At 37.6% G+C, this 17,747-nt stretch overlaps 1 protein-coding gene across 1 annotated transcript; it reads left to right on the top strand.

The window, feature by feature from the left end:
* Positions 1-907: 907 nt before the first annotated feature.
* Positions 908-13,752, top strand: LOC139133160 (histamine N-methyltransferase-like). Its single transcript, XM_070699589.1, has 4 exons — positions 908-1,059; positions 9,389-9,578; positions 12,030-12,365; positions 12,804-13,752. Exons 2-4 carry the CDS (start codon positions 9,395-9,397, stop codon positions 13,151-13,153), a joined length of 870 nt encoding a protein of 289 aa, XP_070555690.1. The 5' UTR covers positions 908-1,059; positions 9,389-9,394; the 3' UTR covers positions 13,154-13,752.
* The last annotated feature ends 3,995 nt before the right edge of the window (positions 13,753-17,747 follow it).

Below are 17,747 nucleotides of genomic sequence, written 5' to 3'. Positions count from 1 at the left end.
TGTGAACAATGATGCACTTCAGAGTTCGTTCACTCGGGTGCGTTAAGGTTCCAAGACAAAAAATTGACCTCTTTAATCTGACAATTCTCTCATGTTTAATAAGCTCAGAACTCTCGTACATTATAAATTTTCTAAAAGCCTAGATATAGGGGAAGATTTTGGTAATCACAGTGTCACCATTGTTTACATAACTATCACGTGACAGGTAATTTGCATAACCTTTCAAAAATCGGTTTTCCCTATGTTTTGTCTCAATACTTCAAAATATCTGACTCAAACTTGCTGGAATGCAAGCTGTCACAACGCTCTTCAAAAGTATGTCTCAGATTTTTTATATCTTGCTTAGTTTTTATTTGAGCACAATTTTAAAGAAATCAACAAGGGTTAAATTCACCGCTCTGGAAGTTTTTCTGGCATAAAAAACTGTTTAAGAAGGTTTTAAAAAATTCTGAGACATGCTTTTGAAGATCCTAAGGACAGCTTGCAATCACACAAATTTCAGCCACATATCTAAAAGCATTGAAACAAAACATGGGGAAAACCGATTTTTGAAAGGTTATGCAAATTACTTGTCACGTGATAGTTATGTAAACGGTATGGTGACCCTATGGTAACTAAAATGTTTCCCTATATCTAGGCTTTATGAAAATATATAATTTACTGGGGTTCTGAGCATATTAACCACTAGAAAATTGTTGGCATAAAAAGGTTGCTTTCTTGTCTTGGAACCTTCAGTGAAACACGTGCCATTGAAATATCGATATCAGAGGGCAAGGCAGCTTGACCTACAAAAGCTCTGCTATCAGTGAAATAAATAAAGAATAAAATATTGTTTTGATAACTTGCCTGATAACTATCGTAGAGTACTGGGCATGTAACGCCCATGATGCCGTAGTTGGTCAAAGAAATCTCTACAGACCGTGTGATTGATCCATAGGCCTTCACATCGTAAGGGTGACGTTGGCCGACTTTCGTGACTGTAAGATTCAATTTGATATTGGATTGAAGTTACCGTAGTACGTCGTCAAGGTTTCCGCTCCTCCGCACATTTGCTCGAAGGTAGGTAAAATCAAACCCAAAGTTGATAAGTTACGTTACTGTCAAGCTTGGCATACAATTTTGAAATTGATCGCTTGCAAATCAGGTGCATTTTGAGTGCCTTGAAAACGTAATGTGTAGGCAGTGTGCATTAGAAACTTCGATCCTTTGTGTGCATATAGCAAGAATGGGCACCGGCGTTGTAGTCAATCCCCGTGGCACCTCATGGCCTTGGAAGCTCTGTAATTGTTACAAAAGCTATAGGGGTTCCCAGGCCCGGCCGACCTTATCCTGATGTTTTTTTGGCGAAATGATGAAATAGCGTAATGAAGATGAAAAAAATAAAATAACTGAAAAAATAGAAAGAGAAATAAATCAGACTAGCAGCAAATTGTATTGCCACTATTAAAAGAAGTAAATGACTCACACCACTCGATGTCACCATTCTCCCCGGATAATTTTGTCACTGCGCCCCCCCCCCCCCCTTGGCTAATTTGCCCTCATATGGCTTTACTCATGTCTTGTGGTACCTCCGATCTCGGAAGATGGAGCCTGAAATATGCCCTGTACGAAAACACAAAGCGTCGGGACCTCTATCGATGATGGGTCAGTTATGACACCATACATCGATCTCACACATTCAGAGTCTCTCAACAATGACTGACTCTCTCAATAATGGATCTGGCGTCCTTCTCCTCTTAGAGGGCAGATGACAATTATCAAAGGGGAGAAGGGGTACATAATAGTAGGGTGCAGATGACTAATTAAAGAACTCCACTTTAGTCCCGAAACATCATCATAGTCTATTTCAAATTTCATGAAGCTAGAAATTTTCTTTCCTATTAAAGTAAGGTTTGTGATAATTGGTTTGTGATAATATGGGTACCTGAAACAATTTTAGCTTGGTTGCCTAGAAAATAATGTTGGCCAACTCTCGCAATTTGCGTAATCCCAGATGGCCGCCAAATAATCTCTTAAATTTAACTTTTGACCAACAAATGTTCTTTCTTATGAAGATTTTAGTCTATTTGCATTCATATGGGTACCTGTAGTGAAACAATTTTAGCTTGGTTGCCAAAAATGAATGCTTGGTAACTATCGTAATTTGCATAATCCAAGATGGCCGCCGAACTTTTGACCCATATGTCTTTGTATGACGTGTAATACCTCTCTATTGTATGGAAATCCGGTCACGACATGCGACATGCGACCTGCGACTTCAAAACTGCAACCTGCGTCCTGCGAGTTTGAAACATGCGACCTGCGACTTCGGCATGTAGACCTAGGTGTAACCTACGACTTCACAACAGCGACCTGCGTCCTGCGTGTTTGTCAAACTGCGACCTGCGACTTCACAACTGCGATGTAATAAACATGATAAAGGGAAAGTGGCTTCACACATCAGCCATCTCGTCTTGTATGTGCTTCGGTGTTTTAGTGTCTGAGTTGTGTTTTGGCGAACGCAGGTCGCAGTTTTGAAGTCGCAGGTCGCATGCCGCATGTCGTGACCGGATTTCTATGGAAGACCGGTCACGACATGCTACATGCGAGTTTTTTAACTGCGATCTGCAGTTAGGGTTAGTGTTAGGGTTAGTGTTAGGGCACAGGCGCTCCTTAGCTGGGTAGTCTGCTAAGGAGATCAATTTTCGGATCGATCCATTGATCCCGTAGTCGATATGCCCGCCACAGTGACTGCAACCTTATACAAACCTAAATACTGCAACCTAAATACGAAGTTCGTATTAAAGTTGCAGTGGCGGGCATATCGACTACGGGATCGATAGATCGATCCGAAAATTGATCTCCTTAGCAGACTACCCGGCTAAGGAGCGCATGTGTGTTAGGGTTAGGGTTAGGGTTAGGGTTAGGTCGCAGATCACAGTTTAAAGACGCAGGTAACCCTACCCCTAACCCTAACCCTAACACTAACCCTAACCGCAGATCGCAGTTTAAAAAACTCGCATGTCGCATGTCGTGACCGGTCTTCCATAGATTTCCATACTATTGGGGTATTCAAAGCTGTAGAAATCATTTCTGATGCTATTTTGTTAGTCGAAGAGTCAAATTCACGGGCTGAAGGTCGGGTCAAGATTAAATTTGACTTTTGACTTGGCAACAATTGGAAACAATACTTCATGAACGTTCATGATTCACTTTAGCTTTATATCGACATGTTATCACGGTTTATAAGCCTTCACACCACCAACGGCGAAACTGTGAAACAGCTATCTTTGGGTAACAGATAGCACTGTGACAGCTAAGGTTTAGCGGAGGATGTCAAGGTGCTTTATATTTAAGATGGCGTTCAAATCGATCTACTATTATTCTCAGTGACGATATTTGTTATTGACAATGTATCAAACATATATTAGGTGGTAATTAATTTATCTATTTTTCAGGTTCTTTATTTCTTCATTTCGCTATTTCGCCATTTCACCATTTCGCAATGTCGCTCAATAACATTAGCCTCGACGATTCACAATGTAGATGGGTTCCGTAACCGCTGAGTTGAGTAAGGGAGCCTGTAGTAATTACAGGGGGTCGGCCGGGGTGACTGGGGGAGCGTCACTTTTTAAAAACTGTCCAAGGGGAGGGTTACGTTTTACAAACCTATCTTGGTGGGAAAGTTACCTTCAACAGAAGCTATTTTACGACCAAACCTTCTATTGTCCATGTGGTATTTCCTGAATAGGAAACCACCGACGAAACATAAAGTCAACAATTTTCACAAGGTGCAGTGGTATCCTACATTAAACACCTCGAAGAGTTTTAAAACTGATGAAAGACACGGAACAAAAACATATGGGACGGACAGCAAAGTGTATATCAATAATCAATAATCAAATGTCTATAAATGCACAGAACTGTTGTTTTTATATTTTAAAAAAGTGTTCATAGTTCTCTCTCATAGACTACTATGTATAGTGAATCACATTTCGGTGAAATTCCAAAATCAATTTTTTGCACACACATGGACTTGTAACCACCCTAGTCTAACCAAGAACATTAATATCAATAATCAAGCATACATAAGTTTAAATACATAGTTTACCTAGTTTCGTATTTGAAAAAAAATTGTTCATAGTTCTGTCATAGACTACTATGTACAGTGAGTTAACATTTTCGATGAAATACAAAAATCTAATTACTTGTACACAAATGTACCCTTTTCTTCCCACTTCAAGCAAAGTACATTTAAATATATTATGAGACATATTATACAGATATAACTCGTTTTGTGGTGGAAAATTGTCAATAGTTTGCCTGATGGACTCCATGTATATTGTGATATATTGCTGAATGAAGCTCTATATCAGCCACGTCTTGCCGCCTTATAATTGAACAACATAAAATGACCCTCCTGCAGATGTATGAAATATCATGTCCCTTCAAAAATGCTTGCTTGATGAATTGCGACCTTCCCTCCAAAAAGCCAGCCGCCCTGCTCCCTGTAATCAAACAAATAGTTATGTAAATTAACTAATACCGTTTCAGTTATTCCTGGAGAGAATACTGCAGTGGTTGAGGATTGTCAAGTTTTGGAATGTCAGACATGGGGAAGGGTCATATTTTAGACAGGAGGATAGGGGAGGGTCACATTTTACATTATAGGAGCACGTGGAATTCCCCGGCCCACCTCCTACTGTAATTACTGAAGTCTCCCTAAGGTCTTACATCAAAATTTGCATGGTGACCCTCGCTTTTCATTATTCATTTTAAAAGAGAGTGGTTGAAACATGCCTGGAGAAAAGTTTGAACAAAAGTTGAAGTCTTTCGCTTTCGAGGCGCCTACTAACTTAATATTTCATCGACCTACGGCAAAAATTGGCGCGATTATAAGCAATCATCATTGCATACCGATGTTACACATTATTGTAAAAAAAAGGAGAAATGTTTGATATTTGGAGACATAGAAGAAAGGTGCAAAAGTAGAAATGTTTTATTCGATGTCTTCCAGGAATTTATTAAGGTAGAATGCATGCGCCTCGAGCAAAGAAAAATATTCGGAATCTCAATTTTTTACAATTCTTTTCTGATCAGCAACTCGTGGAGGCTCTTTCGCTGTTCTCACAGTGAGAAAACTTTCACCGTCTTAGTGTTTTCGAAATCCAAAAGTTACTTTTTCCCCAATATAGAGTTAACATAGGGCTGACTGCAATTTTGAATTACAAATATCGGTAAATGTTTGGTAATTGTTTCTCTTGTACAAAACTTTGCACGGTGACCCCTGATTTTTATGCGTGATCTGATGAGAGAATGGTTAAGAGTTTCGTTGAGAAAAAAACTAGGGCGAAAGTTTAAGTCTTTCACTATTGAGGTGCATAATACCTTAAAGATTTATGTCAAGTACTTCGAACTGCATCAAACTGTCGGCTACACTTTCGACGTACTGGCGCTTGTCAAATAATAAGTATACGCAGGAGTCTGTCTTCTTCCCGTTCTCAATCAGGTGATAGAATAATCATTTTGAAAATAACGGGGCCAAATACTGACAATAATTGCCTCGGATAGCTCATCGATGAGGTCAATAAGAAAGTGAGAGTACAAATATTACTGAGATCATATCATGGTAATACAGTTGTGGAAGCTGCTTAGGGATGTCCCTCGTTTGATGACAAATTCATGAGTTTTGACAAAATTTTAAATTTTGAGATTTTTGATTTCATATGGTATTTTTACCGAACATTCATTAAAACTTTTCATCTTATAAAAACCGTTGCTTTAATTATCCGATATCATGTTATACGAGTGTTTTCGTGTATAACGTCTTGCATTGGTTCAAAGTTATACGGTTCCTCGAAAAATACCAGTGTATGGTGACGTCAAACAAAGAAGAATACATTTAGATTGTGCAATTATATTAATGGGAGGTTCTATGAGTCTATTAAAAGTATGTATTGTAACTCTTTATCATGTATTAATGTAAACGGAAACCTTACGTCTTGGTTTGCAACAACTTATGGAGTCAGACAAGGTGATGTACTTTCCCCAACACTTTTTTCTATTTTATCAATGATTTAGCAATTGAGATTAATGATTTAGCTTTAGGTATCCCAGTTGGTAACTCATTAATTAATATTATGTTGTATGCCGATGATTTTGTTTGCTTGCTTAAAATGAGACAAATTTACAAAAGATGATTGACCATCTACAAGATTGGTGCAAAAGGTGGCGTATGATGATGAACAAGTCCAAAACACAAATTGTTCATTTTCGAAATATGGGACAAATGAAAACAGACTTTATATTTCAATTTGGTGGTACAAATCTTGACGTAGTTTCTCAGTATAAATATTTGGGTTTAGTTTTGGATCAGTTCTTAAATTTTGAAGTGACTGCTGAAACCCTAGCAAGTGCTGCAGGTAGAGCTTTGGGATCAGTTATTTCTAAGATACACATGTTTAAGGATTTTAGATATAACACTTTTACAACTCTATTTCATTCTTGTATTACTCCAATTTTAGACTACTGTTCTGCAATTTGGGGCTACCGTTTCTCTTCAAAATGTGAGTCAATTCAAAACAGAGCGATAAGATATTTTCTTGGCGTCCACAAATTTGCCCCTATACTTGCTATAAATGGAGATATGGGTTTGGACCCTTGTCTATTGAGGAATAAATTGAACATGGTAAGACTCTGGAATAGATTAGTAGTTATGCCTGATAACAGAATGATTAAGCAAGTTTTTACTTGGGATATCAGTTTAAAATATAAAAACTGGGCTAAAGATATGTTTGATTTATTTTCAGAAATTGGTTTGCAGGAGAAATTTGGTAATTTAGAGGTTTGTAGTATTCCTGTCATGAAAGATGCATTAAAAACGTTGTATATTAGTAACTGGACATCCCAACTGAGTGAAAAGCCCAAATTGCGTACATATTTGATGTTTAAGACGGAATATGGAATGGAGAAATATTTACAATTTCCCATTTCTAGATCAAAAAGATCACTTTTGGCACAATTGAGAGTTGGTATCTTACCTCTGAAAATTGAAACTGGGCGTTACACGAATGTGCCTAAAGAGGAAAGACTATGTGATTTTTGTCCAAATGTAGTAGAAGATGAGCTCCATTTTATTTTTGATTGCACACTTTACAATGTTATTAGGAAACAATTGTTCTCTAAAGCCAGAAACTTGTGCTCTGTATTTGATTCATTTGATGTACAACAGAAACTCAAATTTCTAATGAGCGACATGCCATCCCAATTGGCATCCTATGTCTATCATGCATTTTCAATGAGACAAAAAGCTTCTTATACTTAAATTACATTTCGAGCTATTCATATCTATGTACTTTATTTATTGTTCAGTGTCTTGTAAGCCCTTGGGGCTGGGTGTGGCAACCAAGCTGTTTAAGACCACACATGACACTTTAATAAATAAATATAACATAACAATATAACATATAGCATGAATAACCTTTATACTTGTTGTTTGGCATGGTGACATAAAACACTTAAGCATAAACACGATTGGAACTAATTTTAGAGAATTTGATCTTCATATTGTTCAAATTTCTCAAAATTGTTTGGTGCGTTAAAGATAAGGTTGCAATATTACAATATACTCATAAAAAAGCAAGTGCGTGACTTAAAAAGAAAAGTAGATGATCTTACATCTACAGATTAAACCGGCATTAATTCATTATCCAATTATCCAAAATTAGTTCCAATCGTGTTCATATTGCAAAACATGTCGCGATCTGTGTTTTTGTTTACCGGGATTACTTTATTTATTGAGCAAAACTAAGGAAATATGCAAATAAAGTAAAAACAAGAGTACTTCATTCTGAAGTCCGATCAAGTTGAAAAATTTTGATACACCGTTTGCCATCTTTACCAATCAGACCTACAGATTCAGAAACGTTAACTTCCTAATCATTTTCTCACGCTGTCCCGACGCCAAAACAAGTAGGGCATCGGAAAGCACGACATGCAGAGGATCGTACTGTAATCAAAGTTATTGCATGTATCTAATGTATCTAGAACACTTTAGAAAACATTCGCCAAGAAAATGCAAACACAAAATTAAGGCCGAGTGTTTGTTTTACTAGAGGTATCATGGCTTTCAAAATGATCTCGAACTTTCTATCTCAATTGGGGGAACCCGAAGAGGCCCATTCGATTGCACGCCCATTTGATTGCTCATTGTTTGTCAGGAATACGGCTTCCGCAATCGCTCCTTCCTTTCCCGTACTGTTTACGTCACCAGTGCCAACTCGTCAATGTTTGCATCTTGAAAACCTGGAAGATTATCCACATTTTGCTGTGCCACATACCCCAACATGTCAATGTCTGCAAACTTTAGTCTCTTGACGGAAAAAGAGAAGTGTTTTCCATTGTCAACACAGTTCACAGCGTTCAGGTTTCACTGCAACACCGACTCGGAGGTAGCTGCGTATATGAAAAGGGTAATGTAGTGTCCTTCGTCCAATGACGTCACGTTTTGTGCTTTCTTCGTCGCTTTTCTGAAGACCATACAGTTAAAGTGTCGACTTTATTTACCTAATTGAACAAAGCTGAGTTATTGCATGATACGATGACTAGAGTAAAAAATTACCAACAGTTTACCGTTATTTGAAATTCAAAATGGCCGCCGTCCCTGCGTTAACTTTTATGGAGAAAAATAAAATTTTCCATTTTCGAAAAGACTTTGAAAAGTTTTCTTCTGACTGATCGGAATAGAAATGATAAAATTTGAAAGCCCGAATACCGGTAACCGAGGCGCTTCTACCTTAATTGAACGTTTGGACAGCTTATTCCTGAAGGACTAAAAGTGTTGACAAGACTAATCCGTTTTCACTCAAACTGCAGTTTTGAAATTGCGAAAGGTTTACTCGGTTCCGATGCATTTGCGATCGTGGGAGGAGTAATACAGTTCCGAGTCTATCATAAATCGCCAGCAAATTGATGATCTTACTGAAACTGCAGAATTTCCATGAGACCTGGAAGAATAATTAAATTATTTCTCGGAATTGCCGCTACTACTTCAGCCAATGTTGGTTTTTCTTTTAATTACGCCAAATATATACTTCTTCTGCATTGCAATTTATTTCTGTGCTTTCAGAGCATTTTTGTTGTTCACGTTTTTAGGAGCTGTTTGTTTCCTTCTGGGCGCATGAGGATATGCTCCAAAATTGGTTCTGTCAACACTGCATGTATATGTTATGCGTCTATTAAGGCGAAAGTTTCTACACTACATCTAACGATGTCACCTATGGTTATATTGCTGCCTCGTAAAGCATCCCTCACCGCGTCTGCGTCTTTGCCAAAGAAAATCGAAGACGAATTTTTCCTCTGGTGTTAGGCCACAATTTTTTCTCGATTAAAGAAAATTTCTTTTTTTCAGTGTAAAATGTCGAAAGAGATGAAAAACTTGTACAACAATACGGAAGAATATTTCAATAGATTACGTATCTTCAAGAAGTACATGAGCTATTGTCCAAAGGAAGACCAGCAGACAAGCGTGTACGAAACGTTTGAAAATTTAAAGTTAAAAAGAGATTCGCTCAGGGTACTGGCTGTCGGAGCAGGCGATGGTATGTACAGTGAACTGCATTTTTTAGTGTGTGTCCGCAGTATTGCATCATATGTTGACACTTGTAAGTTTCATAAATATAATAATCTCTATAAATGTAAAAATACCGTCAAGGACAGTGTGCTCACATTCGATTTGAATTGGTCCATTCGAGAAATATTTAAACCAGGAAAAACAAGAATGACAGAAGCAAATAAGGTCTCCAACTTAGGTAGGTACTGGAGGTCATCTTTCGGAACATGCATATCAACTTCTATAGCAATGGGACAAGCAGATCCTAAATACATAAGCAAATGTCAACAACAAAAAGTAGACAGAGAAGGTTTGATAAAAAGAAAATGCGGGAGTGGGCAAAAAAATGTACAAAGGATCTGGTAAAAAAGTAATGCTACCTCATCAATCTTCTAGACCCTACCCCCTCTTAAATATCAAATGTTCCACCCAGTATTACATAAGACCAGATGACAGGAAATAAATTTACAACTTTGGGGATTTTTTAATAATGCGATGAGTGTTATCATTCTTATGTAAACAGAACTTAAGTTAGTTACAGATAGTGAAATGCCTTCCACTGTGGGCGGTGATTACAATATCTGGAATTATTCTGGATCCAAATTTCTCATCAGTTCCTGTATGTCTTACATAGAAAAGTTGAAAAAATTGGTCCGCAATGAAAAATCACCTCAGCTTTGTTTTCTGGATCAAATTTTCCTACAAATTGATATTAAATATGACAAAATTATGTTCACAGCGTTTGAAACTGTCTCACAACATATCCTGGGTTGGTGTAGGTCATTTAAGGTCACCAAACTGAGAAAATTACCTAAATATACAAATTTGGCAGTTTCCCAACACTTTGAGAAGAAAATTTATCTAATAACATCCCTCGGGACTTTATACCAAATTAAAAAGCTATCAAACAAGTAATTTTGAGAACAAGTTTTCTTGACCAAAAATGACAATATTGTCTTAAAAATACAAATTTGCACATTTCAGGACAATTTCCACATATCTAACTATTGCCATCTCTGTACGTCTGTGTACCAAATATAAAAACTGTCTGTCCAGGGTTTTTAAAAAGAAAATACTGTTTAAGATTTTTTGACCAAAAATGACAAAATTGCTCCAAAATAGTAATTTTCCCAATTTTGTCATAATTTCAACAAATAAGAAGAGTAACACCCTCGCAAAGATCCAACCCAAATTTGAGAGCGATTGGGCCGGCGGTTTCAGAGAAGAAGAATTTTAACTGAAAATGAGAAAAATCACCAAAAAATTCAGCAAAAATACAAAATTAAGGATATCTTCACAATATTTATAAAACTGTATAAGGTTTACCTAAGGTACTTGCACACAAATTTTCAAAGCAATCAAAACAGCGGTTCTCGAGTTATTAATTCTTGACCATTTTCACATTTTGTAAGCTCATTTGCATAATTTTGGCAATGCAGACTTCATTTGAACAAAATCCCATCTATAGCCCAGGATGCATCCACACACCAAATACCAAGCTGAAACGTGCAGCGGTTTGCATGTTTTTGATGTTGACGGACATACTGTACGTACATACATACATACATACATACATACATACATACATACATACATACATACATACATACATACATACATACATACATACATACATACATACAGACGCCATCAACTTCAGCTTATGCGATAAACTCACATTGGTATAACCAAATGTGAGCTAGTAAAACTGTAATTGTAATAACATCAACCACACACGTAATAAAACATGTGCAGTCATCTATAAATGTAACAGCACCCAACCATAAAGGTAGACACACAAATGAACCCAAATGTAAAGAAAGACAAAAAGAAATAAACTTACATCCGAATGAATAATTTGTTGGCCGATACCCTAAGTAAATAATAAACCCTGGAATACTATACTACAGTTGCGTTTGTTTTATGCGTACTGTATTTTTGTCTGTTTCGACTGTATTCTGCATGTGTATCGGTAATTCATTCTGTATTACTAGCAAATTAACAAACACAAAGACCCAATAATTCAACGTACATACACCAACAGATTAAAGTAATTACAAATAAAAACCAAAAGTAATAGGCAAAAGCGCATACGTATATACCTACCTACCTACCTATCTGCCTACCCGCCTGCACGCTTGCATGCATGTATGCATACACACACACACACATATACACATACATACATACATACATACATACATACATACACACAAAAACAGACAGGCCGACAGACAGACAGCCCGACAGACAGAACGACCTACCCACCCACGTTCCTACATTTACATACTTCCATGCATGCGTACTACAATGCACGAGGACGTGGCGTTTGTTTCTTGTTTAGCACTGTGACATTATTTAACGAACATACTGGTCATAATGATCATACTGTTAAATTTTACTTATTCAGTTTATCTTATGTTTATATCCATACACTCAGGCAACGCTGATGTACCAATCATTGACATTTTGCACAGTAAGCAATGCCATATCAACTACATTGTAGTAGAACCTATCATGGCCGAACTGGAGAAATTCAAATCACTGGCTGCATCGAAACAGGAGCAAGGACAGTGGTCAAGAGTCAGGTTTGAGTTCCATCAAACTACCATCGAAAATTATCTCGAAGAATCACAGACGAGGGTAGCTGAGGACAACTTCGACATCATACACACTATACACTGTGCGTACAACATGTCAGACCCACAAGGTGTTTTAGCTGGTCTTTATGAGCGCCTTCAAAAAGGAGGGCTGCTGCTTAACACTATCACTGCTGGTATGTAACTGTTTAAAATGCTGAATGTAGTCTTTCTACGGCCGATTAACAATTACTGTCTTTGGAAAAATGACCAAGTATAGCCATACATTTTTGTGGACTACTGAACGAAATTTTTTCGGTTTAATGTTGAGCCAATCTACCCTGGCTAAATAGTTGTTGAAATACGCATGCCTATAGGCCTCGCGGGTGGCACAGGGCATATTTAGTGGTGATTGAAATCACATTAAATCGGTCGATCTGTAGACTGTGTGATCTTTTACTACAGATGCAGTGTCAATTTTACAAACGACATCACGAGATAGCCGTGGGCATTGCTCATTGACTATCATTATACTCCGATTATAACAGCTACCTATGGACGGCTTAGAAAATCAAGCTTACATCTGTAATTAGGAACGTAACAATTATCAAAAGTCATGTGTCTTGTTAATTAAGGTCCCCTGGAAAAGCTGCTTGCCAAGATAAAGATGATAAACCCAGAATCACGCCAGTGTGTAGGATCAGCCTCGCTTCGAAGAATGATACAACGCAGACTTCCTGACGTCGAAATAACCACCATCTATAAAAAGAACGCCTTATTAGCCGATGAAATTTTCAAAGAAGAATCTCGAGAAGGAAATATGCTGCTGGATTTTCTGACGCAAACTCTTGATTTTCGAAAAAGCGTTTCTAAGAGAGTACTTAGTGACTTCATGGCACTCATGCGGGAAGAATGTTGTTACGAGAAAGATGGAAAATTATTTCTCCACAAAGATGAGGAAGATATTGTTATCTTTAAAAAGTAGTCTCATCAGTAATCAGGTATCTTATTTTGGTACTCTTTTCGAACATGTCTCAGAAATATACAAAGAGCAAAATTAGTTCAGTGCATGGAACATCACCACGTGTTTATACATGGTGGGATGATGCAGAGATGACCGAACAATGCAAACTATCACTTCAGTACGCTAATGCATCTTGGTGATCGGACGAAAGTTTACGTACGAGTTTCTTCACTTTCTTTTTTCAATGAGCACCATGGTATAATGTTAATGTAACAGTAATTTTAAGGCGCAGTACCCTTTGCGCAGTATAGATAAGATTACCATTCACAAGTAAATCCATTGTAAAAAATACACAAGAAGTACATAACTTTTACTGAAAATTTAAACTTACAGAACATTAATGACGAAACAAATGATAAGCAAGTAACAGGAGAAATGAGCTATTAAATAATTTTGATTGCGTCGAGAGTTTTTTAAAGCAAGGCAACTTTTGTTGAATATTTAGTTTTGGAAGGCACTGCTGACAAATTTACAGTGCTTTTAGATTCGAGGTTAATCAGCATATTCAGAAAGAAATGTTTAAAACCGTATTAAATTTTATATAGGTTTACTTCTCCTTATTGCAAGAATAGTCAAAACATCGGTTCCCGGGCCCGGGCTACTTGATAAATTTTATCTACTTAAGTCCGGACCCTTTATCGCGTGTACAACATTTAAACACGGTCCACAACGCATCACATCCTTCGTGTACCAATAGTAGAAACTGGTCAAGATATGATACAAGGAATGTTAACCCCATTTTTCACAGGCATTTAATACATATATCTTTTCAGGTTAATCAACCGCTGTCATGCATACCAGTTATCTGGTCCTTCAACGTATTCTTTCAGATTCAGATTCAGATTCAGATCGACAAGTGCTATTTGTTGTAGTTACCTTTTCCAGACGTTTAATATCCATCATTCAGTTTTTTGATAGTTGGGTTTAATACAATATCTTTTGTGGAAAGTACGTGATTTCCCTAATAAATCAAGGCTTATGTACCCACCAAGATCCCAAACCCTGTGCAGATTTTAAGGTGTCTTTTTGGGGAGGCGGATGCAAGTCTTTGAAATAGCTGCAAATACTGCGTGATTGTTTCCTAGTTTTTTTATTTGTTTTTTGGTTTTTTTTTCCGGAGAAATGTATTACTTTAGGATCAATAAAAGTGTTGTTATGATATTACTTGTGACGAGTCGAAGAGAGAAAACTTCCTACGCAACAACAACAGTATTATTTAAAGCAGGCGAATTCTATTTTAGTGTACAGTCTCCAAAATGTGACATTGGTAAAGAGCTTAAACTACGGAGTCAAAGTTAAATACTTTCCAACTTTTCCGCACACAGAAACTGAACAGGTTGGACCAGTCACACGTCTCTTAATCCTACTGTTTTCAATGTTTATCTCGACAATAATTCTATCGCACGCTTTTGGCATCTTTTCCCAGGTTCTTGAACCTGGATGGTCAAACTGGGCTGTCCTGGCCATCTTGATCACCCTTATGGTTGAGTCACTTAGGTGACCTGGAAAGCAACATTGTCATGTACTTCAGAAAGACGTATACGTATACGTAGGAAAGTTCAGGTTAGGCTGCTGTGGCTACTGTCAACGTAGCTGCTGTGTGGACCTCTGTGTACATGTTCCCCTGACTACTTTGCCCTTCACCACAATGGAGGGAATCAAATTGCCTTACAGAAACCTAGGTGTCTGCAACTTTATTTTGCTAGGATCAAAGACTACATTTACAATAAACTAAGGGCTCGGCTACTACTCCGGCGTCTACACGCACTATAGTCCACTCTGCGTGGCAGGGCTATGTACGGCTACTGCGTAGTCAATGCTTGTCATAGCTGAGCACTCTTGACTCACACTAGCTGTAGGGCTAATAGCTAACCATCGCACATCGGTTGGTACCGTGACAAGAATTAATTTAAGTAAATACTAGTAGTAACCTTCGTGCATTTATTTTCGGTCACGCGTACGTTAGTCCATGCAGTTAAAAACGTCTCTTCTGCCACCATGGTTAGTCGCGCGCTACTACGTTCATGGTGCCTGCTGGAGCGGAGCTAGTACCACCATGCTATAAGACAAGCATTTGGGAATATATTGGTCGTTACATGCTCACTGTGTTTCGAATGTCGTTACAAACGGCTTTGGTAGGTCTGCATAGTTTTCCCTGTTAGATGAACGTCAGTGTCGTATTTGTAGGGCATTTGTAAAAGCAACAATTTTTTTGCTTTTTTCGGCATCGTAACTGTCTAACAAAGAGTCGAGGGTGACAAAGAGTAATTTCAATTCACTGCCTACATGAGGGGGTTGTCAGCCTGATGTAACAGCCATTCTCTGATTTCCAATCGATATAAATTTGTGCGTAAACAAGAAAAGTGAATTCATGAATTTTAATAGACGTGGTGGGTTATGGCCTATATTTGGCCCAAATAGGCCATACCCTCCATCTCTTAATCTGTGTAGTGAAAAGCTGCCATGAATAAAAAAGCATTTAACCAAACTTTCAGCAATTTTCAAGGGAAAAAAGCTTTATTCTTATACTTTTATCAGTTTCATCCTAATATTCGTTCCATATTTAGGAAACATTTAGTTTTTATGGCCGGGGGTTGGCTTGCAAATGCTTCCTGCACATCACTAAAAATACTCACTAATTCATTCCAAAAAAATTGATGACCTCCTTGTAAGATGACAAATATTCCATGGTCCCAATTGCTTGAATAAGTATTGATCCAATTTTGAATGGTAACACTATTACCACTACCGTGCATAGATACAATACAATACAATACAATACAATACAATACAATACAATACAATACAATACAATACAATACAATGCAATGCAATGCAATGCAATGCAATGCAATGCAATGCAATGCAATGCAATGCAATGCAATGCAATACAATACAATACAATACAATACAATACAATCTTTATTGTACCAATTTGGGCAACTAGAATTGCGACTGTGACAAAAAACAATAAAAGAGACTACAGAACAAGATACGACCTAAGGAATGTGACATATTCAAAACACTTTAAAAATTTGAGCCAAAGCAAATAACAAATAGGCGCAAGAATAAATTTCCCAAAATATTGTTAAAAAGTGCATGTACTGAAAACAGCGATGCATGAATAAAAACAGAACTTTTAACTCTATTCAAAGATCCAACTGGTCTGTTTTAAAAAAGTGTTTTCATCTGTTGGTTTTTAAAATCGGAACTCTAGAAACGACGACCAAATGGAAGCGGATCTAACTCATGATGGGTGTGAAATTTAGCATTCAATTGCAAGCTAGAGTTAGCTTTACGTGTAATATGTTTCTCAAACAATTCGGAAAGGCTTGTCTGTTGTTTTCCAGTATTAAAGTTAGCTGCAAATATTAACTATCTTACCTATTAGTTTTTTTGCCCTTCTCATTTAAGTTGCCGTACCAGCAAACCATAGAAAAATGAATGATCTGTAAAACAATGCTACTAGAGATGTATGTACATTGAATTGGTTCAGTTTCCTCAGGACAAATATACGTAGTTGCCCTTTACCACATATTACATCTGTATCTTCTTCCCACTTTAATTTATCAACCAAAGTAGAACCAAGATAATTGTATTTTCTGACGATTTCAATTTCTGCACCCTCTGTCGTTGTTGGCCTCAGGGGAGATTGACCCTTTCTGAAGTCGATAGACATCTCTTTGGTTTTACTGACATTCAACGATAGAAACTAACTGTCACAACACTTAGTAAATGATCTACAATAGAACCTTGATCTTTGCCCCATCTCTAAGCAAGCTTACTATGGCGTAGTCATCAGCAAACTTCACAATGTGTCTGTCCTGGTATTGACTTCTACTGTCGTCAGTATATAGTACATACAGGAGGGGAGAGAACGCAACCCTGAGGCGAGCCTACTGATGTAAAGCATTCGTTTGATAAGCAGCTGTTAACCACCACACATTGACCTGTTTGTTAAAAAAATCTAAAATCCAAGATAACAGTTTTTCGGCAAGCAGGTGCGGTTCTATGGTCTTAAATGCCGAGGAAAAGTCAACAAATAAAACACGTGCATGTGCTTGTTACCTTCAAGATATTTATACACCAGATTCAGTAGAGTTAACGTTGCCAGTGTGAGATCCAAATTGGAGCGAGATAACAGTTTTTCGGCAAACAGGTTCGGTTAAATAGTGTTAAATGCCAGGAAAAGTCAACAAATAAAACACGTGCATGTGTTTTGTTACCTTCAAGATGTTTATACACCAGATTCAGTAGAGTTAACGCTGCGTCGTCCTCCACACGCCGTCCCGTCCTATAAGCAAACTGTAAAGGGTCTAACAAGAGCTGAACTTTATCTAAAATTTTCCGTTTGATTTTCCGTTTGATTTCAGTGCAAGAGAGGTGAGCGCAACTGGCCTAAAATTGTTGAAAACCATGGAATTGTTTTTCTTTGCAACGGGTACAACAGTAGCTCGCTTCCACACATTCGGAACGTTTTGAAGGTCAAGCGATAGCTGGAAAATGAAATGAAATATGTCTCGTAGCTGCTCGGCACAAAACTTTCACGCATGAC

Source organism: Ptychodera flava, chromosome 5, assembly GCF_041260155.1.
Source record: "Ptychodera flava strain L36383 chromosome 5, AS_Pfla_20210202, whole genome shotgun sequence".
NCBI lineage: Eukaryota > Metazoa > Hemichordata > Enteropneusta > Ptychoderidae > Ptychodera > Ptychodera flava.
The sequence above is the reverse complement of the archived record's forward strand: the minus strand, read 5'-3'. Positions and strand labels throughout refer to the sequence as shown.